Here is a 23,697-nt window from a genome sequence, read left to right on the forward strand (position 1 = left end):
GTTATTTACGATTGAGTGAGTAGGTTTTACAATTCGTTTAGCAGTATTGCAGTGTTGAACAGTGAAGTCCTCACATCCTGTCTTGCACGAGATGAGTATAATATTGCACAACGCGTCGATAAACTTTCTCAATTTTTCACAATTGGTTCATCAATGATGCGTAAGGTGATGTCAAATTACCCATCTCAATTAAGTCGCATTGGAGACACATTATGAAGTCCTACAGGGTTTTCACAATGCGCCATTTGCATTGAAAGCTCTATGGCCAGAACGTGCAAGTCTGAGGTGTCATGATGCAATCACAGACAGTCACCAGCATTCATTTCACGCAGCACATTCGACCACACCTGTAGATGTAGGCCAGAATGACAGATCACACACGTTTTGTACCGCAAGTCATCTTAAGTATCATTGTTTACTAACATGGTTTATGGGTTTATAAGGAGCCAAATGTTCCGAAATAGAATAACAAGAATCCTTTCAAAATATTTTTTGTGTGTAAAGTATCGACAAAGTCATGTCGGTCGGTTGACATTATAAAAGAATATATTATTAAGTAACAAATGGTTTTGGGAATGAGAAGTCTAATGGTTACTTCCCTTCCCTTCCCTTCCCTTCCCTTCCCTTCCCTTCTGTGAAGGGTTCTTTTTTCTTTACTTATACAAAATATCAATTTAATTAGACATTTCATAAAAGTGTTGACCAACAAATTCGAAACAGGTTTTTGCGTTACTCATATGCTTCACTCATGCAGCCGTATTGGTAAGATCGCATTTTGCACTAGGGTCTTAGCAAAATTCTCAGGTCTAAACCATTTTGTCTGAAACGGAATAAAGTTTATATATAATTAAACAGGTTGGCAACGACATATCTTCCCCTAAATACGCAAACAAAACCTGAGTTTCAAAATACAAAACAATTATTCAATACGTGCACGAGAAATTTAAATTGAAAGTTAACACACATATTTATTAAATCAGTAAAATGATTTCTGATCCATCGATTAATTTACAGTTTCATGCAAGAGAAACATTTGGCGTCAAAATAACACAAACATAAATTAACGCACTTTTGAACGTGTTTACGTAAAATAGGTTCTGGCGACTAACAGCTGGGCTACTGCTCTGGAATCCCCCCCCCCCCCCCCCCCCCCCCGTGAAGACCCGGGTTAGAATTGTTCCAGCTATATGACGACGGTCTGTAAATAATCGATTCTGGACCTGACAATCCAGTGATTGACACAATGAGCATCGGTCCACGCAATTGGGATCGATGACATCCATCAACCAAGTCAGCGAGCCTGACCACCCGATCCCGTTAGTCGCTTTTTACGACAAGCATATTCGCCTTTTACGGCTAGCATGGGTTGCTGAAAACCTATTCTACCCCGGATCTTCACGGGTAGGTTAGAATTGGCCTTCAGCAACCAATTCTTGTCGCAAGAGGCGACTAACGAGAACGGGTGGTCAGACTCGCTGTCTTCCTTATGTCATCGTATCCAAATCGCGTAACTTGATGTTCGTGATGTCAATCACTGGATTGTCTGGTCCAAGCTCGATTATTTACAGACCGCCACCATAGAGTGGGAATATAGTGTGGCGATAAACAACAAACACTGACAATAACTTGTGAGCAACCGATTCAAAAGTTGTTCACGAGTTTATTGTGCATAAAGCATTCCTTCCATTCTTCCTCATTTATACAGGTTATACAAATGTGTGCTCCGACACACTTTTTTGGACAGGGTCTGCATATATTCATATATTTTCGGACTTAGACCTAAATGTAGGACTTCTGAATGAGAATAAAGACTTGTAGCTGTGACTAGAAGCTGTTGTCACGTTAAAAACATTTGAAAGTTTGTAACCGTCAACATTCTTAATGATTCGACTTTTTGCGGTAATGCTTCTGTATCAAAAAAACGTGGTGAAGCTAAATGTTTTCTAATGACGTCAACAATGGAGGCCATGACGTCATCATCTATCTGACGTCGTGACACATTACGTCACGACTGATGCAGGTGCGTGAAATCATTATTGTAAACCAAATAGTTAGTGTGTTCCTCAATCTGATTGGTCAGCCTACCTCGTCAATTACCATTCAATTCCCACAAGTCCACAAAATTTCATTAAACGTATGAATAAATAAATGGTACTATTTTACAAGGCAAGCCAAAATGTCTGTAGCTAAGTTTTCCCTGCTGAATTTCAATTAGGGATGCTATGTTGACGTTATCGGTTTTGACGTGGAAGCTAGATGCCATACTGGAAGAATTCGTAAATGATGATGACAAGTATTTAATTATGATTGACGCCTCTATCAAGTCTATGTTTACAATAGAAGAATAAACACCCATTGTATGAATACTTTCTTGATGGTGTAACGGTGTTATTCTGTACACATACTGTTAAAAAATAAATACATCTGCAGATATTAAACATATATATGATTTTCTAAGTATGCATTACGCTTGATAAATTTCAACACGACCCGGCGATTGAATTTGAAGCGGAATAAACCCTGATGTTGAGATTCACGGCCACAACACCAGCGTTCTTCACGCTGATTTCTGTCTGTAAATATTAACTTCCTCATACAGTAATCATAATAATACCACCGACAAAAGTGTGTAAAGCTGCAAATGTCAAGCTTTCCCTGATCCCAGCGCAATGACAAACAGATGCATGTTTATTTGTGGCACACTGAATTAGTCTATTAAAGAGTTATGCCCCTTTGTTTCCCACCAATGATCCAGACAAATATCTGGTCAAGGCATATCCTTGTGTTTTGTTGTTACTGGATACCTGAAACGGTAAATATGACTAAGCTCCATACAGTAGCGAAAGACTCGCTACAGCAATAATTGAATGAACACAACCATGCTGAGAGCCTTAGCGACAACTCTGGTGTTGTTGAAAGCCGGTACGTACACATTTTTGTTCATTTCTTGTACGACCATCATTCATAGAACGGGTTTATACCTCAACTAGCAAGCCAGGGACAAGGTTATAGAGGGACGGAAGGAGACTCCACCTGTCACGTCGGTGAGACTCTTTACAAATAATTTACATTTTCCAACCTTGGATTTTCTCAAGTGGTTATCGTTTTGCTACAAGGCCTCTTACATAGGTACAACAGAAATTTACCTGGGCATTCATTTATTATATATAATTATATACAGTGATCTAGGGTCAATCTCTCCATACTGCCACAGGGTGACGCACTGTGATGTTGCTAAGTGTGACCACACCTGTATTTTATTTGTAAGCATTTTGACAGGTTACAGCGGAAGATGTAGTACGTGTCAAATCTGCATTGACAAAAAGTGAATTAACTCCTGCTGGAATTAAAGTGTATTGTTTCTACACTGACCAAAGGATTTCGATTCTGAACATAGATAATAATCCTCTTTTCTTAACCCATATGTCCTACGAGGCCTTAAAGGGGCACTGATCTAACGCAATTCCCCGGACTGGTTGTTGCCTTTGTTATTGTTTTTTTCCCCGTGAGTACCCGGATGATACGCAACGCAAATGAGCGTGACCAGAGACTGGGCTACCGTCTGCAAGGACAGCTAAATAAACTTGGAGGCTGGAGGCAATATTTGTTTTACGCATTTTTAAACCTTCACATGACAGGATCAAGAGTTTGTCACCACCTTTCTTGAGCTTGTGTCTTTCACCTAAGTGATAGACGTCTTCTTAAGTGTCATGACCATGATAAACTGAAATACTGTTCAAATTGTCATTAAACCCAACCCACACCATCTACAATAGCTCAGAATAAACAGTCAGCATAATCAGTAACAAATAGAGCATAATTTATAATTCGCAAATGTTAAACTATGTTTAAGAATAGGTGTGTGTATTAAAATTTGGTACATAAACCTAAATCGTTTTTTCCAAAATCAAAATGTTACATTTACAAGACAACACAATACATGATGCTGCTGAATATTTGACTCCAAGTGATAAAGCCAATGTTGATCAGAACCAGATTAAAATTAGATTTTTTCTTCAGATACAACATTGTACAATACCTCTCTGTGTGAAGCTCTGACGACACTGGCAACACCTTCGTAGAAGGTCATGTTTGGTAAACTTTCCAATAAGCCAATCAGCATTGAGGCAAATAAGTGAGTGAAGCATTCGGACCAGCATATATATCTCATTTCTATATCTCAAACAAACTTAAAACACCAGTTTGAATGTTAATAATTAAGGCCATGCCATGATATCGTTTTTGATACAGTAAACTACAGTCATAACAAACTTAAAGGGGACACTAATTTTGGTATTTTATGAACGTAGTTCATTATTAGCATTTGGACTGAATTATCTCCCTCTTGTTGTCGCATTTTAAAGACAGAAGATATCCACTTCAAAGGCTGTAGCCTAATCACATTTTTACTATTTTTTTTGAGAGAGTAAAATGAGGACAAGGTGTCAGTCCTTAATGCAGTTAATCACTTGCCTGCAATTGTTTATTGTTGCTTTGTTGCCACGCATGGCCATGGATGTTTTGATAGTCTGATTTGTGACAGGTGAGCAACGCAGAGACTAACAATACGAAAAAACAGCATTGTTGTAGACATAGTGCACACACGACCGCGAAGTGATTTCGCTTTATCCGTTATTTCGTTGTAAGCATGTTCATAATATCCATCAATTTTATGTGATTAAATATGCAGCCAATGACCAAGGACAGAAAAAACAGTTCGTTATATCTGTCAGTTTGTTGTAAGCGTGTTCGCACTTAACATAGTTTTCTGTATTTTATAGCCTTGTCAATTCTTATTGAAGGAAAGTTTTCTTTTGTTACAATCAGAATTTCTTAAATGAGGTTGCCAATGGATCAGATAGTCCATAGTTCAAGAGAGTCTGGAATTTAAAGTCAGCCAACTTTACACGAAAGTTTATGATGAAATAATGGCAGTAATCATGATCATGTGTACAGAATAAAGCATGAAAGTCAACGTGTTCAAGGGGGCCATGTACTGTTCAGGCACTACCATGACTACAGGAGCAAAAAAAAACGGTACCAGGATCCCCACCCACTACCATGACAACCAATTTCATGAAAATCAGATCTAAGTTCTTGCTGTTGCTAAATAAAGATCTGAGGACATCCCATTACGGGTCACATCAGACCGACCTTGCACGAACGTTGACCGACCAATGGAATGACCAATCAGAAGATAGCATTCTCGTGCTTTACAGCAGCAATTTCAAATTGGCGACTACACTTCAAAACATATTTTGACAAATTCTCGATTGAAAATTTGAAACCTGAACAAAAGAACATTCTGGAATTGCTAATAGATGGTTTAGATTGTTTTTGGATTCAGTCGATAAACCCGTAACTATCGTTCGGAATACCCTGTGTTGAAGTTTTCGAGGATTCATGATTGGAAATCACATTCCGACTGTCACTTTCATGATCTGGTAAGCAACGCTGTGATTGGTCGGATGAAAGGTTGTTCTGACGTGACCCCTACTGGGATGTCCTCAGATCTTTGTTTAGCGATAGTGAGAACTAAGATTTGACTTTAATGAGATTGCGATGACTACAGAAGCAAACATCAGGATACCCAGGATCCCCACCCCTTAGTTTTGAACACTGTGAAGTTCAAGTGGTTGATTGCCATGGTAATTATGTATACTTCATTCAACTGACCATTAAACAGTTAAACAGGCTGAAATGTCCCAACTGTTGGCTCGTATGACTTTGTATGAAACATAATGTTTCATAAGCCAACTTTGTTTTGTGTGTATATTTAGATTATAGAGATTTTTATTAGAAATTATTAGCTCCTTTAATATCATTTAAACAAGCACATTTAATTATCTTAAACAAAAGAGCATCAAGAACAGGTCTCAACAAGCCTTTCCATTAGTGTATAGGCGGTAATTAATATGCTAATGATACTGCTTAGCCAAAGCTAATACTTGATTCCAGATCTCCATAATCAGGTGACAAACATATTGCGGTCCATTTCTTGTTACCGTATTCGACGTAATAAGCGCCCGGCTCTAATAAGCGCCCACGGCAATATTTGCTGATGTATTGGCTAGTGAACAAGCCCAATTTGCATCCCTTCCGATTGATCAATGTACACAAGACTTACTTGTTCGGTATGATATTTACATGTGTTATATGCACCCTTATTTATGGGCAATTAAATTCTGGAAAAATATATCTGTCGTACATAAACAACGAAATATTTCTTTCAACTATGTTTTTTTCACCAAAATAATATTCTAATAAGAGCCCCCTATTTCTAATTTAGAGAGCGCCCCAGGCGCTTATTACATCGAATACGGTATTTATGATGATTAAATTTTTAAAAATGATCAATGTTTTCCTTCATATAGTTAATGCAACAAAAGTGATACCCCTCAACACATTAAAAAGGTTTGCATATATCGTGTATGTGTATCACTTCTAAATGCCTTTCAAAGACCTGATCGTGTATGTTATATAATATGGTAAAAACACTTTACAGAAGGTTTGCATATATCATATATGTTATTTTATTCATGTAGTAATAATCTTTTTAAAAAGTCATATTTATTTACATATGTAAATTTGTTATTTTTACAGAAGTCAAGTGTGTTGAGAAGGGTTTGAGAAACTTCTACAGCATGGCTGATTTGGTGAGTTTGACAAGCCTAGCCCCCACAGCGTCATGTGTCTAATTATCTCTGTGTAATTAGGGTAAGAGGTTGATAGGAATATTTTTGTTTTTATTTCATATTTTTTTAAATAACTTTTAACCAAAATGGCTTCCTCAGAACTGATGTTATTTGCAATGTTTCTTGTATAAGTTGTAGGTCAAAATATTTGCAGCTGCGATAATCTAATGTGAAATAGAGGTGATGAATAGAACACATGGTACAATGTTAACTATGAATTTCCCAACAGCTGGTTCCAACAGAAAGAAACATTTGGGTTTTAAAATTACTTATTAAATCATATTCAATTACTCATCCTACATGTTCCAAGCATTCAAATTACATTGTGACATATTCTACACATTCTCTATTGTGCTTTGCCAGGTCAACAGGCTGGAATGATATTGTCTGAATACTGACTGACATAAAACAACATTCACTCACTCACTGTCAGTGTAGATGCACAGACTGTAAATCATGATATTAATGAGATCATTTAATAATGTGCATAGATGCAAGTAGCCCTTGCTTGCATTATAATAACAGGATGCATGTTTGTCTTGGCATATTCTGTTATTATCCCCTGCCACGAAGTGGAAATGAGTGCTGTCCTATCCGTCTGTCCATCTGTCCGTCCGTCACGTTTCATTTCGTTTCGTTTCCTGGAGCAGAACTCGAAAACCATGAAGGATATCTTAACCAAACTTGGCACACAGATAAGTCTAGTGGTGAACTGGTGTCTTTTGATAGTTTGGGATTTGGGAGAAAAAATCTTTTTCGAGATTCCTTGGCAACAACTTTGACTTCTAAAGACTGAAAATGGCAGTAGCACACCTTTCTGGAGCAGATCTTGAACCCTGTACAATATTTCTTGCACACATCTGGACATGTCATATTGGCGGGGAATATGAGTATTTGATGCTTGTTGTCCTGTGAGGTTCACTGCACATACTTGTGACAATGGTATTTATCACTTATCAAAGTGGGCATCAATATGTCAAGTCGAGGGAACAAGATGGTCTCTCCTTGGCTGTGGAGTGACAACATGTCATATTTGAAAGTGTCCATGTCACACCCCGGGTATGCCAAGGAGATACTGCTAGTAAGACAACCAGGAGTTAGCGTGAGAGAAGGAGCATACGTAAAAAAAACCGATATGAGATAGCTTGTAGAATGTTCTGTATTCGCTATATACAGCAACAATATTTGATAATAGGAGATAAATTCTGGAATATTCAGTATTAAGTATATACAGCAACAATTCTCTCAATAATTGATAGTCACTGCTACTGCCTACTTGGGCGGTGGGGTAGCCTAGTAGCGTTCACTCATGCCGAAGACTCGGGTTCTATTCCCCACATGGGTACAATGTGTGAAGCCCACTTCTGGTGTCCCCCGCTGTGATATTGTTGGAATATTGCTAAAGGCGGCGTAAGGCCATACTTACTGAGTCCTACTGCCTACACATCCATCCACCTCACTAGCCTACCTAACATGCCTTACTCAATTTGTGATGACTCAGTATGCTTCAGGATGCCAAGGACTCTCCTGTACTGGGCTAGATAATTTCTACTAATTGGACATTTCATTTTTCAGGACTCTTTTGTTCTGAGTTACTCTAGTGACGACTTTGTGCCCCAAACAGCACGATGGGGAGACCAAGATGTCAAAGTCAGCAAGGTAAGTTTCATTGTCACTCTACCTGGTACCCAAGTCCCAAGTAACCCAGGTTTGTTGCCGGCCGACGATTGGGGGGTCACATGGTGTGACCTGACTGATAGAGTGTCACTGTACCTGGTCCCTAGGTCCCCAGTATCCCAGGTTTGTTGCCGGCCGACGATTGGGGGGTCACATGGTGTGACCTGACTGATAGAGTGTCACTGTACCTGGTCTCTAGGTCCCCAGTATCCCAGGTTTGTTGCCGGCCGACGATTACGCGGTCACATGGTGTGACCTGACTGATAGAGTGTCACTGTACCTGGTCCCTAGGTCCCCAGTATCCCAGGTTTGTTGCCGGCCGACGATTGGGGGTTCACATTGTTGTGACCTAGCTAATAGTTTGTCACTGTACCTGGTCCCTAGGTCCCCAGTAACCCAGGTTTGTTGCTGGCCAATGATTGGGGGGTCTCATTGTGTCAATGCAAAAAGTTGACGAAAAAAACAGTGAAGCTTCATTTAATTGATTAATATCACACTGACAGTGACAGACTGATGTGTCTTTCATCATAACTTAACTGTTCAAAATAACTTAACTTATTATTCCTTATTTATTCAATATTGTCTTACTGTGGAAATAAATTGACACAAAACAAAACTTGAAACAATTTATTTACTTTGTTTTCAGTGGTTACATCAGGGGTCCGGAAAATTTAAAATCCCAATCGGACATTTACATTTATGCCACGCCCCCTTCAAACAGCGTGTTTTAGTACGACTTTTTACACACAAATTACAAGTTGTTACGTATTCATAATATGATGAATTATGAATTGTTTCCATTTAAATTGTTTAATTCACCGGACAATTAATAACAAATAATATCATTTTAGATATATATGGAAAACATACGTTTGTTTCTGTTATAATAACGATCTGTCAACGTTGTGAACGGTCTAATTAATATTCATGAGTCTGCTCAAGTGTACGCGTTGTAACATTTGGATCGAGACTATTATCCCATATTTGGTTATCACGTGACCTCACGGGAAAAGTGTTTTTTTTAAACTAAAGATTATTTAAAAACAAGACAGATAATATAATCATAAATCCTAAACTATCGTTGATAGCAGTAGTTATTTGAATACTTTTTCATCTGTACTTAATTATTGACCATAAAAAAATTTGATATCGATCGTCCGAGAAAGCAAAATGGCGGTCAATCAAGATTCAATATACGACTAGCTACTGAAAAAAATAAAATCTGCAAATCCTCGTTGTATGTCAACCAAGTGAAAGTCGTTAGCCACGACTTACAAAATGATCATTCAGACTTTGAGGGTTTGGCAGATCCGCTCGACTGATCTGCATCAGTCGACTGGCTGTCGTCACGCTTTCGCTTCTTGACTGAGGTTACGTATCGTAGCATTGTGAGGATAATGAGGTACATCGATGATGCAAGGTATTTATGTACAGTTGTAAACACATTTTACTCAAATCAACAAGATGTTCTCAGTAATAAATCCTCGATTAATCAGTGTCAACTCAGTTTATTGCCTATTACAGTGATTGACCGATTGGACTATCATTCTAGGTACGATGTATTTACAGCAATCAAAACAAACAAAGCTTGTCAGTGTTGATAATCTTCATTGTGTTACAACTGCAGACAGAAATTGCTCAGTCTTAACTGTTGATCATGTCCGGTCAAAATTTAAGAATGTCCGGACAGAAAAATTTAAATGTCCGGTAAGCAATATTTTAGACCGGACATTTGAGATTCTCAATCGGACATGTCCGGCGCATATGACGGTTTCCGGACCCCTGGGTTACATGGTACATGATACATGATATTGTCTGTTCAGCATTGAGAAATAGGGCAAGTGAAAATTTGGCAGGGCAAGTGCAAAATAAAAAGTACTTGCCCTGCAGGACAAGTAGGTTTGAATTTTGTTTTCGAGCTCTGCATTGTGTGACCTAGCTAATAGTGTGTCACTGTACCTGGTCCCTAGGTCCCCAGTAACCCAGGTTTGTTGCCGGCCAATGATTGGGGGTTCACGCTATTAGTGAGTCACTGTCATCGTCCTGGTAACAACAAGCAGGAGAAATCAGAAGAGTGAATTAAGTGTGGAATGCTTCAACCGTCTGTTTGCCTGGTCCAGACATACAGGCTGTCAGCATATAGCTGGAATATAGCTCATTGTCAATACAGCTCATTGTCAGTGTGTTGGTAGCCAAGTGGTTAAAACACTCGCTTGTCATGCCACATCTGTACAATGTGTGAATCCCATCAGCATGATCAAGCTGTTAGCACTTGTTTAGGTGTTTTGAGGGTCATAGGTCGGATGAGTGTGTGGTAGTGTAGTGGTTTGGGTGTCAAGTTGTTCATGACAGAGAATACTGAGTTTCATTCCGTGGCATCTTGTATGCTGATTGCAGTATTGCTAGTATTTTGAATATAATTAATCAAATATATTGCAAATATTAGTCCAGATAAACAACAGGAAACACTTATGTAACAACTTGTAATGTGTGTGAAAAGTCGTACTAAAATACGCTAAATGCAAATGTCCGATTGGGACTTAAAATTTTCCGGACCCCTGATTGCTACCCATTGTTAAAGAGGTTCCAACCTTATTATTGATGTGAAACCCTACTCTCACTGAAGTTTGAAGTGGAATGGTATCATGGCATGGTGTTTTTCATAGTATATATTATCATCACTAAAGGTACAATGCCAATGAGGTTGTTTAGGCTTAAACAAATAAAAGAATTGGCTCTCAGGCAATGATGTTTGAAAATATAGTGTGGGCGTGCGGTTATTTTTGGATTTTCTTTGCTTGTTCAAACTAGTACGTACCCAAATCAGTTGTGTACCATCAAACTGGGAAAGGGCCTCCCTACATCAACAAGCATATTAACTCATATTGCTGCCATGACCATAACACGAGATGCGCAGTAATGCAGTGCTCATTTAAAGGGAAGTAACTGCATGAAGATTCTGGGGTAGAATAGGTCTTCAGCAACCCATACTTGCCATAAAAGGCGACTATGCTTTTCGTAAAAGGTGACTAAGGGGATCAGGTGGTCAGGCTCGCTAACTTGGTTGATACATGTCATCGATCCCAAATGCGTGTATCGATGTTCAATGTATTAATCACCTGATTGTCGATTACTTACAGACCGCCGTCATATAGCTGGAATATTGCTGAGTGCAGTGTTAAACAACAAACCAACCAACCAACTTCATGCTATATTGGATCACATTGTTTTAAAGTATTATAATTTTTATATGTTTTGGAAAATGGAAATAAAAACAAACATGTGTCAAACCTTATGATGATGCGGGGTGGTGCCTGAGATTCAAGACTATTGTGTTTTGTAGCCTTAACAATATCAGTAATCATACGGAAATAATCAGGACTATTTCTATGAAATGGTTGTGACTAAAATCAGTGATAATACCTTTTGCATATTTTTGCCTCTTAAGGTTAGCTGACAGCCATGTTGTTGTTTTGGGAACAACTGGATATGATGTTCTTCATTGATGTCTTTGATGATGTGTAAAAGCTTGATGTAGCTGCCTCCATTTTGAATGTAGTTTCTAATTGTTTCTGATGTGCCCCAGTTTGACAAGGAGTTGACGAGTCGGTGGGACGAGTGTATGGAGAAGGGAGTGTTCCGTTACGACATGCAGCACCTCGACACCAGGGTGGTCCCCGGGCCCAAGGCATACATCGCCCAGGTATGCTAGTCTTAGTGTAGGCTCTGAAGCCACATCACTACACTGACATTTAGTTCCAGAAATAAAGTTTAATCTCATTTAATAATATATATACACAAAGTATTAGGTAAAATGCTTAATTCTAGACTTTCTAGACTTTAGTTGGACTCCTTTTTAATATATTCTCCAGGGTCTTGAAGACAGACTACTAATCATCACCCAATTCATTTTTTAGGCTTATGTTGCATATGATGTGAAATATCAATTAATTTTTACAATAGCAAAATATTTTTATTTTTTTTTATGGCTAAGCTTCCTTGGGAATCTAAGGTACTATGTCATGGCGTGTGTGCAACAAATCTGCATCTGGTACAAAACATTGCTTAACACCATACATAATATAAGCATGATTAGGAGCAGTGGCTATGTGGGTAACTGGCGAGCCATGACAAACAAGAAATTAATTTAAGCCAACCTAACCTGAAGTATGTTTTATGTTCGTATTAAGTATGTGCTCCACAGACCTCTCCTGCTTCTTGTTTCAGCTGAACAGTCTGCGTGCCACGGAGAGGAGGAAGCCCCAGACTATCATGAGTGTCAGTCAGTCGTTCAATCCAGACCTCTTCAACTTCACTAAAGTCGGCACAAAAGAAATCTTGTTCAGTCTGCAAAACACAGACGACTCCGCAAGCAATGGAGCTACCGTGAATGGCACGGTCGATAGTGCACAGGTACTGGTTGGTTGGTTGGTTGGTTTGTTGTTTTACGCCGCACTCAGCAATATTCCAGCTATACGACGGCGGTCTGTAAATAATCGAGTCTGGACCAGACAATCCAGTGCTTAATGTCATGGGAATCCATCCACGCCATTGGGATCGATGACATGCATCAACCAAGTCCGCGAGCCTGACCACCCGATCCTGTTAGTCGCCTTTTAGCACAGGTACTGAGTAGTGGGATGGAGTGAGTGAGTGAATGCACTGTCAGTGGTGTGCAGTAATACATTTAGATCAATAGTGAACATAATTATATACACCGGTGTTCAAAATTAAGCTTGACAGTCAACATGGTCAAGGGGTCCTTGCCATAACCCTAATTTTACAAGATTTGGCAAATAGTTATCAGATCCTAAGAGAGCAGATCATTCCAGTTGGGTCTGGTGACACCCCCCTAAGCCATTGTGCCCAGCCAATCCCCAAATAAACATCCTTACAACAAGTGAAGACAGCCATTGACACATCTGGTTCTCACTCACTCACTCACTCACTCACTCACTCACTCACTCACTCACTCACTCACTCACTCTGAAGTCAACTGTTAATACTTGATATTAAAGGCATTAGCACATGCAGCACTGAGGTGGTTTCTTGACATGTGGTTCCGCTGACATGTGATATGGTCATGTTAATAACAGTATTTATTGTTCAGATTCAGTCATGTGTTGTGTGTCTGTTACTAAATGATGGTGTGTGTGACCTCCCCAGGAACCCGAGCGCCACATCATCATCATCAATGTCAGCCCCCTGGAGTATGGACATGTGCTCATAGTGCCACAGGTGAACCGTTGTTACCCACAGGTGAGACTTTATGGGCACAGGTGAACTTACCTTGCTTACAGGTGACAGTTTGGGGTGCTGTTGAACTAATATGCACAGGTAAAACAGACTGGGAAACAGGAGTACTAATGTTGTGCTCAGGTGAATTATACTGGGGTACAGGTGTACTAATGTTGTGCACAGATGAATTATACTGGGGTACAGGTGTACTAATGTTGTGCACAGGTGAATTATACTGGGGTACAGGTGTACTAATGTTGTGCACAGGTGAATTATACTGGGGTACAGGTGTACTACTGTTGTGCTCAGGTGAAACATACTGGGAAACAGGTGTACTAATGTTGTGTACAGGTGAATTATACTGGGAAACAGGTGTACTAATGTTGTGCACAGGTGAAACATACTGGGAAACAGGTGTACTAATGTTGTGCTCAGATGAATTATACTGGGGTACAGGTGTACTAATGTTGTGCACAGATGAATTATACTGGGGTACAGGTGTACTAATGTTTTGTACAGGTGAATTATACTGGGGTACAGGTGTACTAATGTTGTGTACAGGTGAATTATACTGGGAAACAGGTGTACTAATGTTGTGCACAGGTGAAACATACTGGGAAACAGGTGTACTAATGTTGTGCTCAGGTGAAACATACTGGGGCACAGGTGTACTAATGTTGTACACAGGTGAATTATACTGGGAAATAGGTGTACTAATGTTGTGCTCAGGTGAATTATACTGGGAAACAGATGTACTAATGTTGTGCACAGGTGAAACGTACTGGGAAACAGGTGTACTAATGTTGTGCACAGGTGAAACATACTGGGACACAGGTGTACTAATGTTGTGCACAGGTGAAACATACTGAGACACAGGTGTATTTATGTTGTGCACAGGTGAAACATACTGAGGCACAGGTGTACTAATGTTGTGCACAGGTGAAACATACTGAGACACAGGTGTACTAATGTTGTGCACAGGTGAAACATACTGGGAAACAGATGTACTAATGTTGTGCACAGGTGAAACAGACTGGGACACAGGTGTACTGATGTTGTGCAGAGGTGTACTAGTGATACTAAAGATATCCATGCAGAACGACTTGTACTGGGCTACATGGGCTGGACTATCTAACAAGTAATGACAACAGTATACAAGGTGACATGAACCATGCTGACAGGTGTCTGATGTTTCAGGTTCTCACAGAGACTTCTATCAAGGTTGGCCTGGAGTCCATGCTTCTCAGCAGCCACAGGTAGGCACATTCATTTGCAGACTCAAACATTTCACTGATACAGTGTCCCCGATTGGCCCTGATTACAATCTTCGGTTTATCATCACCATACTCTACATTTGTTTTTCACAAAAGTATATGTATAAGACCATCTTCACTTTGGATTTTCTTCCAACCTCAAACTGCCCTGCTGTGATATACAGTGACTGAAATATTGTCCGAAGCTGGTTTTAAATTTCAGTCTGACAAACACTCCCAATTACCTATGTTTTAAGGGGCGGTAGGGTAGCCCTGAAGTGGAAGCATTTGCTCATTGTAACAATGGCCTAGGTTCGATTCTTCACAAAGGTGCAATGTGCCAAGCCTATTTCTGGTAGTCCATGATGTGATATTGCTGTAATAGAGTTGTAACTGTACTTACACCCTCCCTCCCTACCTCCCTCCCTCCCTCCCCCACTCACTCACTCACTCACTCACTCACTCACTCACTCACTCACTTAAACTGCTCCTTTCATCACAGATAAAATTAGTTGAAAAATGAAGAGGTGACATCTTATGTCAGGGAAAGATGAAATGAGTCACATACATGATTGTCTGTGTGCACCAGGATGTGCATATGATGGGTATTTCTGTTTCCAGGGGGTTCCGGATCGGCTTCAACAGTCTGTGTGCCTACGCCTCAGTGAACCACCTACACATGCATGCCTACTACCTGGAACAGCAGCTGCTGGTGGAATACTGTGTGAGTACACATAGCTGCCATGTAGTGTCTGTGCACAGAGAGGGGCGGTGGGGTGGCCGAGTGGGTAAAGTGTTCACTAGTTATTCCGAAGGTCCAGGTTCAATTCTCCTCATTGGTACAATGTATGAAGGCCAATTATGGTGTCCCCAGCTGTGATATTGCTGGAATATTGCTGTAATCAGCATACAACCATACTCATTCACTATATACAGAGTGAGTGAGTTGGGTTTAACGCCGCTTTTAACAGTATTCCAGTTATATCGCGGCGTGTCAGCTTAATGTGGGAGGAAAGCCCGAAGTGATGCAGGTCTTAGACGTTTACCACTTCGGTGAAACCTACGAGCACGGGTATGGTGCTGACAAATCATGTTGTGTCATATAGTGTTTGTACATAGCTGTCAAGTAGTATTTGCCTGTTTTACAATCGCCTCAGTGATTTACCTAGAATATGGCTGATCATGACTTTTTGCAACAAACAAATATAAAGCTCTGTCTCCAAGGGCATTACTAGTCCCTCAGTTATGCCAGAATCTTAGTTTATTTTCCAATAATTACAATCCTGAGTTTATCATTCCATGTCAGTGTCCTCACAGGTGTCAACAAAGTCGTCAACAAAGTTGTCAACAAGACCTTGCATCACCTCAGACAGAATTAAGCTGACATGCTGTGATATGACTGAAATGCTGATCAAAGTAACATTAAACAGTTCAACTAAAACTCACAGTTACCCTATAAAAGATATGTCTGGCCATGTCAAACAGAAGCTTTCATTCTTAGAGAACCCCTTACCATAAGTGGATGGTTTTTTTTGTGAATATGCGTGATTGTTTGCAGGATGTAAAATCTCTGGGGCACCATGTACACGAGCTCACCATCATGCCTTGTCACGGGTTTGCCTTTCAACTTCATGGGACCACAGTCACCCAGATAGCCAGGTAACAGAGATCTTGTACACCCTGCTCAGCTTAGAGTTAATTAGCAATAAACTCCAGTTCCCTAGCAGAACGTCCCCAGCCAGATAGCCAGGTAACAGAGATCTTGTACACCCTGCTCAGCTTAGAGTTAATTAGCAATAAACTCCAGTTCCCTAGCAGAATGTCCCCATCCAGATAGCCAGGTAACAGAGATCTTGTACACCCTGCTCAGCTTAGAGTTAATTAGCAATAAACTCCAGTTCCCTAGCAGAACGTCCCCACCCAGATAGCCAGGTAACAGAGATCTTGTACACCCTGCTCTGCTTAGAGTCAGCAATAAACTCCAGTTTTCTATCAGAACGTCCCCATCCAGATAGCCAGGTAACAGAGATCTTGTACACCCTGCTCAGCTTAGAGTTAGCAATAAACTCCAGTTCCTTAGCAGAATGTCCCCATCCATCTGTTATTACTGACTGCGGTTCATCTGACACAGGTTGATACATAAAGTAACGAACTACTTCTACGTCAATGACATCGCTCACAACCTATTCATCACGCGCGGGACTGTGTTCGGGGAGCCACAGTCCAGTACCAAGAGGACGATACGCATGTACCTGTGGCCAAGGAAGAAGTTTATAGGTAAGAAATATAGGTACATCATCATGATTATTGATGCAGCTTGTTCCACCATCTGTCACAGGTGGCCGAGGCGCATCCCTTAGGCCTGGCAGAAGTCTACGATTGTGGATGGAATCCCAGATTCAAATACTGTTCAAAGTACTGATAAACCTTCGTCCATCCATCCATCCATCCACCCATCTGCCTCTCTCTTCTTCTTTTCCCCTTCCTCTTCGCTCTCTCTCTTTCTCTTCTACCAACCCAGGCCAATACCTGACCAATATCAGGCCAATAGCTGACCAATACCAGGCCAATACCAGGCCAATACCTGGCCAGTACCAGGCCAATTCCAGGGCATTACAAGTCGTATCTACCATTTACCATAGCACAGAGTCTTTGTTGGAACTGGAGCACTTCATTTGGCTGTCCTTCCTTTCTGGGACTAAGATCAATGTATCTTCTGTTTCTAACTTTAACATTTATCCTACTTGCAGGTACCAAGGTACCAGATGAATTCAACGTAGCTGTGATCGAACTGGCAGGACATCTGCCCATCAAAGGTAGGAAAGTGACAGATTTATATGTACTTGAAAGAAGACGATCTTTTTAATATTTATTGTCATTAGTGCCTGACTTCAACCTTACTCAGTCCAGCAGCCACAATGACAAGATTGACCTCGACTTAACCCAAAGAATGAATGTCGTATATTTATCTTACATAACACCACCGATAACAGAGATGAAAAAATAGGGCACTAGTCCCTTTCATCATGTACTTTGTCTATGCCAAGCGTTTTATTGTCAAAACAATTTTTACTGTCGACAGTACACAAACAACCTGATTGAATATTCCTCATCCCCAATTTTCAAGTTTTAAGGTCGGCTGATCTAGATCCGTAATCCAAGTATATCTAAGACCTCCTATTTCTATTGATGAATGCTTGATTCTGATTGGTTAAAAAGAGGTTTCCTTTATGCTACGGAAACCCCTTTCAAATATATTAAGCCTTTTCACAAAAAAACGTGAGTATGAATACATAGATAGCCTACATATCGATTCATAGTAAATGGCTGTCGATCGATCACCCCATATGAACTGTAAAACGTATCTATATTTCCTCTAATACATGCTAGGTCTCTAATACACGCCGAGTTAAGGGCTCTCGCGAATTTAACAGACAGCATAGCGTCAAATAGAGGAAATACGGTAGTTTGATATCAAATGTTTTGGGTGTTGGCTGGGCTGCAACCCTGACTGCATTGATGATGACATTAAAAGATTTAATGAAGGCATATCTTTTGCATACAGATGACATGTTTATGAAACTGTTAGGGAAATGTTCTATGGTGACCAGAATCGGAACAATTTAAGCTATTTCCACATTGAAACAACAGACAATGAAACTAAAATATAACATTGTAAAAAAATTGTTTGAAAAAACTTTATTCATCACAACCTGTTGTTTACAAAATTTTTGTGAACGATATTCGTCGCTATCTCCGTCAACCACCATTGTAAGGATTTGGCAGAAGAGGATATGAAATTCCATCACTCAGAAAACACTTGTCCATTTGAAAATCCACGAAAACAATGTCCTTACATCATTGAAGTCAAACTTAATGAAATTCATTTCAGAACACGCACAATTAAGAAAATCATACACAACCCACTATGTCTGGGCCACGAATGTCTCATTCCATTCACTCTCTGGCTTTGGAATCCTTGAAATCTTGAAATTGACAGGTCACACCATGCACATTCTGAGATAGGCCCTACCTCGTGTAAAAACTGTGCGGCTCGTCTGCAGGCTGAAAAAAGGCTGTTCAGTCATACTTAGTTCCATTGGTAATCATATTGTACCAGCAGGCTAGATCATTCCCAGTAAATCTACAGGTTAATGTTGAACCATATCATAGATCGGGGTTGTCATCTTGCTTACGGAGCAACGGAGAATGTAAACACAAGATCGTCAGCCATTGACAGCTGAGAGGTGTGAGTAACCGTGATGTAGGTCAAGTTTGGGGTGGAGAGCCATTTATTTTGGTGTTATTATTGTTTACTGGGGGTAATTGGTAACTAACTAATAACACTTACACATGTTAAATGTATAAAAGAATGTTAATTCAAAAAGTTTGTTGTAGAAATATATTCGTTTAGCATTTTAAAACCTTTTTCTACAACCTGTCACCCCTACAATAGAAATGATGGCATGTTCGATTTCCAAGAAATGCTCATATTTGATTATTTATTTAGAAAACTTGACTTCAGTATATACATAGACAAATTCATAGATAACAGCTTCTTGAATTTACTATTATAGCAATGGTTCAGTGTAGATCCTTATACTGTTGTCAAGCAAGACTATACCGAAATGGCGCTATAATAGAGTTGAATAGTAGACAACTTAATATTCAGTATTTTTATCTTGTGTTTGTATTTGGCTTAAGGTTTTCATCTTGCATCATTCCAGATGACAGTTCCTTCCATAGTCTGACGGAAGAAACGGCTGACGAAATCATCGCTGACGCAAGTCTCCCGTTTGAAGAGTATAATCAGATCAAGACCAATGTTGTAGAGATGGCCGGACAGTTAGACTCCAAGACTCAATGATGATGGCAATTTAGGTTCTGTGGGAGACAGCATGGCATTTACGAAAGTTGGAATATATTTTTTTGCAGCAATTTTAGGGTTCTGTGCAAACATTTCAAATATTTCAATATTCCATCCCATTTTTGCTACATGTAAAATCAAGTGTGCGAATACATGTAGTAACATTTAAATCGGCAGTTATGCTGCTTTGAAAACTTTTAGGCAATAGCTTTTTGAAAAGGTCTTTAACCAAATTAAAATTTGTATTTTCAATAGGTTTTTTTAATAGTTTTTTTAACCATATTAAGTTTTGTAATGCATCTCTTGTATTTTGTTTCTTTTTAGTTGTAATATGTTTTGAAAAAATAGACATTAACACTTGTAAAAGTCTCAATTTTTGTATGAAAAGAGTTGTCAGATGTTGTTTATTTTGGTCTGAATATCATATTATTTTCTTAACCTTTCTGTTTACATAGTTTATTATTAGTTATACTTATTACATATTAACTGTGGTATGTCATCCAGGATGTGCAATGTATATCATCCACAAGGTTAGAAATATCCAGTTTAATAACTTTCCCACATTTACACATGTGCATTTATATATTCTCAATGTTGATTGGTCAGTTGAAGTGACATGGGGTCACTACTTCATTGTTGAGCACAAAACGATATGATGTCATCCATTGTTCATGACATTACAAATTGATTATGTGAGGTCATCTGAACAATAGGCTTCAGTTTCACTTTCACTGTCTCATGACAGCCCTATATATATATATCTATATATATCTATAAATATCTATATATATATATATATATATATATATATATATATATATATATATATATATGTATGTATGTATGTATGTATGTATGTATGTATGTATGTGTGTATATATATATATCTATATATCTATATATCTATCTATCTATCTTTATATATATATATATATCTGACAGTGAAAGTACTGTCTGAAACTGATATAAAGAAGATGGACTAACGTGGACTTTATTATGTTATTATATATTACATGTATACCGAGTAAACATTTACCTCATTTTTATATATTTTGTATACCCCAGGGGTATATATATATATATATTTATAAATATATATATATAGTAATAATGAAATAAATGGAGTAAGATTGGACACAGTTTTAATAGGCTAGCGCTTTCAACTCGTACCACGTACAAGTCTCATCAGGCCATAACTGAATAACGGACATGAAGTAGTAACATATAGTTACGTGACGTCATAACATTTAGGAAACTATTAAAAACTATTAAAACTGTGTTCAATCTTACTCCATTTATTTAACTATTACTATATTGTGCCTGAGAGTTAGAACTTTACTGTGCTATATATGTGCTATGTATATGTATATACATATATATAACACTTGTCTTTTCCTATATAAGCATCAGTCCCAGGTTTACTCATGTGTCAGTATTGTTTGCTCACTAATGGTTAACAGTAGCTCTTTGGTATACAGATCTCATAAGATTCAGGGCAGCATTAGAAATTGGCACTAGTCCTGTAGTACTTCCCAACAGTTAGGTGTCATAAGGACTTGTAGAAATTTTCCATTTTTAAGTTGTTTGCTATAGGTTATCATTATAAGGCCTAGTGGACTAAAACTGGTTGGGTACAATGTGTGAAGCCCATTTCTGGTGTCCCCTGCCATGATATTGCTGAATATTGCTTAAAGCGGCGTACTCACTCACTCACTAAAACTGGTATTTTCTCTTTTGAAGGATCATCTATACATCTGGGAAAAAGTCTTCACCACTTTCACAACATAGTGTATCATTTGGAGAACTCTACATTCCACATTGATCTCATCAGGCAATGTCCTCAGTACCTCCTATACTTGCTGAAAAGTCCTGGCCCTGGTTCCACAAAGTGATCTTAGCACTCAATGATCCTCAGCCTATGTTAAAGTATGGGAGTTATGATCATCTTAGCACTAAGATTGCTTTGTGGTACAGGGCCCTGGACTGTAAGTTCCTTTAGATGGTCAAGGGAAGCTGTTGATAGGCTACTCAAATATCTGTGCCGTGGCACAGTTACAAACGATGTCATTAGATAGTCAATTTCAGTTTCGATATTTCAACATGTGTACGTCACTTTGTAAACAAAAATAAATGTGTTTCTTCCAAAAATTAATACAGGTTACAATAGAAGAACATTTCTGTTTTATATGGAAAGCGGCGAACTCTTTTCTAGGTGTATGCTGTGTAAGTTTCTGCAAGGGTAAGGGGTAGATACAATCTCACTGAAGTCAATTCTTTTACTCAGATACGATACCTCTCTGCTTCCATCGGTGTAGCTTAGAGTAGAAAGATGGTAGCTTCAATTGGTGTAGCTTAGAGCAGATAGATGGTAGCTTCAATTGGTGTAGCTTAGAGCAGATAGATGGTAGCTTCAATTGGTGTAGCTTAGAGCAGAAAGATGGTAGCTTCAATTGGTGTAGCTTAGAGTAGAAAGATGGTAGCTTCAATTGGTGTAGCTTAGAGCAGATAGATGGTAGCTTCAATTGGTGTAGCTTAGAGCAGAAAGATGGTAGCTTCAATTGGTGTAGCTTAGAGTAGATAGATGGTAGCTGTATTCTTGTTTACACAGTACTAATGAACAGTGTTATCAATGCAGTAAACTAATCAAATATACTTTGTAACATGATTGGATTTAGTATGCTAATGAGGTGACCTAGCAGAAACTACATTTAGGCCCAATCAATGTCTGCTTGCTCAGTAAGTTATGGACTAACATTCACAGCATCTTCCCGGGGCAAGGGAGTTAACTGTTTCCACCCTTGCTGGACTAGGCTGGAATTTCTGGGCTTGATCATTGCGCCACCAGTGGCTATTAAGAGTTATGTCCCTCTTATTGACCAATCAGATTCCACTCGCATTTGCTTCAAACAAAATGGCGGGACCCAGTGAAGACAATCTGATCGATAATCAAGATCTACCTTGTAAATAAACGGGCCTTAATTTGCGAAGTGCATAAAATCACATGAGCTCCTTGATTAAAAACATGAAAAGATTTGACAAAAAAACTAAGTTGATGAACACATGCAATTGACCAAACCAAAATCTGCGATGCAGTTTACAAACTTGAATATTAATTATGAATTATATTATGACATGCATCAACCAAGTCAGCAAGCCAAGATGTATTACACTTGTTAATCCGGGAAAATACAATTTGTGATTTAATATATGATATAAGAGGAGTGATTGCTCTCATAATACAGTTTGCTTTCCTGTTGTATATTTGCAACATCAAAACACTCGGCCAATAATGTCTATATCATCACCTCCATGTACCAACTTCTGTCTAGGTCACATATGCATTAAGTGTCTATATTTATGAACTAACTTTGTGGGAAGTGATTCTCTACTTGGTTACATAGCATCACATTTTGTCAGCACAGCTGTGATAGGGGAACTCTATTGTTTGAGGGATTATGTCATGGAGATGTATCGTTTTGTTCGGATATTTGAACCATCACTAAATATATCTGTATTTTTCTTTTGTGTTTGTTGTTGTGTATGTTTTCCTTTCAGCAAACCTAAATAATTTACCCGGACAAGATTAAGGTCACCCATTACAGAGAGGGAATGCGAGTATGGTTTAATTTCGCTTTTAGCAATATGTTTTATCAACTGGACTACCTCACCGCCCCCATAAAGACTGATGTAGATAAACGTGAAGTGTATTATGGAGTAAATGCATAACTAATGCGTACAGAAGATGGGTGAATGTTATTTTATGCTACAGGCAGCAATATTTCATCAATGTCATGGCAATCTGCTATCGCACTCATCAACATTCCAGCTATATGACGGCGGTCTGTAAATAATCGGGTCAGGACCAGACAATCCAGTGATTGACATCATGAGTATTAATCTACACAATAGGGATACGATGACATGCATCAACCAAGTCAGTGAGCCTGACCACCCAGTCCTGTTAGTC

The 23,697-nt window shown here is 39.0% G+C and overlaps 1 protein-coding gene across 2 annotated transcripts; it reads left to right on the plus strand.

The window, feature by feature from the left end:
• The first annotated feature begins 2,916 nt into the window (after positions 1–2,916).
• LOC139442359 (GDP-D-glucose phosphorylase 1-like) lies at positions 2,917–23,229 on the plus strand. 2 transcript variants are annotated; one of them, XM_071223161.1, is made up of 13 exons: positions 2,917–3,044; positions 6,604–6,656; positions 8,271–8,354; positions 11,959–12,075; positions 12,600–12,785; positions 13,539–13,631; positions 14,808–14,866; positions 15,485–15,587; positions 16,422–16,522; positions 16,995–17,140; positions 17,614–17,679; positions 19,591–19,776; positions 21,471–23,229. In XM_071223161.1, the coding sequence occupies exons 2-12, from the start codon at positions 6,645–6,647 to the stop codon at positions 19,728–19,730; spliced, it is 1,107 nt and encodes a 368-aa protein (XP_071079262.1). In that variant the 5' UTR covers positions 2,917–3,044; positions 6,604–6,644; the 3' UTR covers positions 19,731–19,776; positions 21,471–23,229. The 2 variants fall into 2 exon arrangements, with proteins under 2 accessions (XP_071079262.1, XP_071079261.1); XM_071223160.1 differs by lacking the exon at positions 21,471–23,229 and having other exon boundaries at positions 19,591–19,894.
• Positions 23,230–23,697: the final 468 nt, after the last annotated feature.

Source organism: Haliotis cracherodii, unplaced genomic scaffold, assembly GCF_022045235.1.
Source record: "Haliotis cracherodii isolate W230 unplaced genomic scaffold, xgHalCrac1.p SCAF_5, whole genome shotgun sequence".
Lineage (NCBI taxonomy): Eukaryota > Metazoa > Mollusca > Gastropoda > Lepetellida > Haliotidae > Haliotis > Haliotis cracherodii.

Excerpts from the sequence above, each read along its gene's own strand:
- LOC139442359 (XM_071223161.1), top strand. Across the intron at positions 15,588-16,421 it reads AGCTGCTGGTGGAATACTGT|GATGTAAAATCTCTGGGGCA; the intron begins GTGAGTACACAT and ends GATTGTTTGCAG. Across the intron at positions 17,680-19,590 it reads AGGACATCTGCCCATCAAAG|ATGACAGTTCCTTCCATAGT; the intron begins GTAGGAAAGTGA and ends GCATCATTCCAG.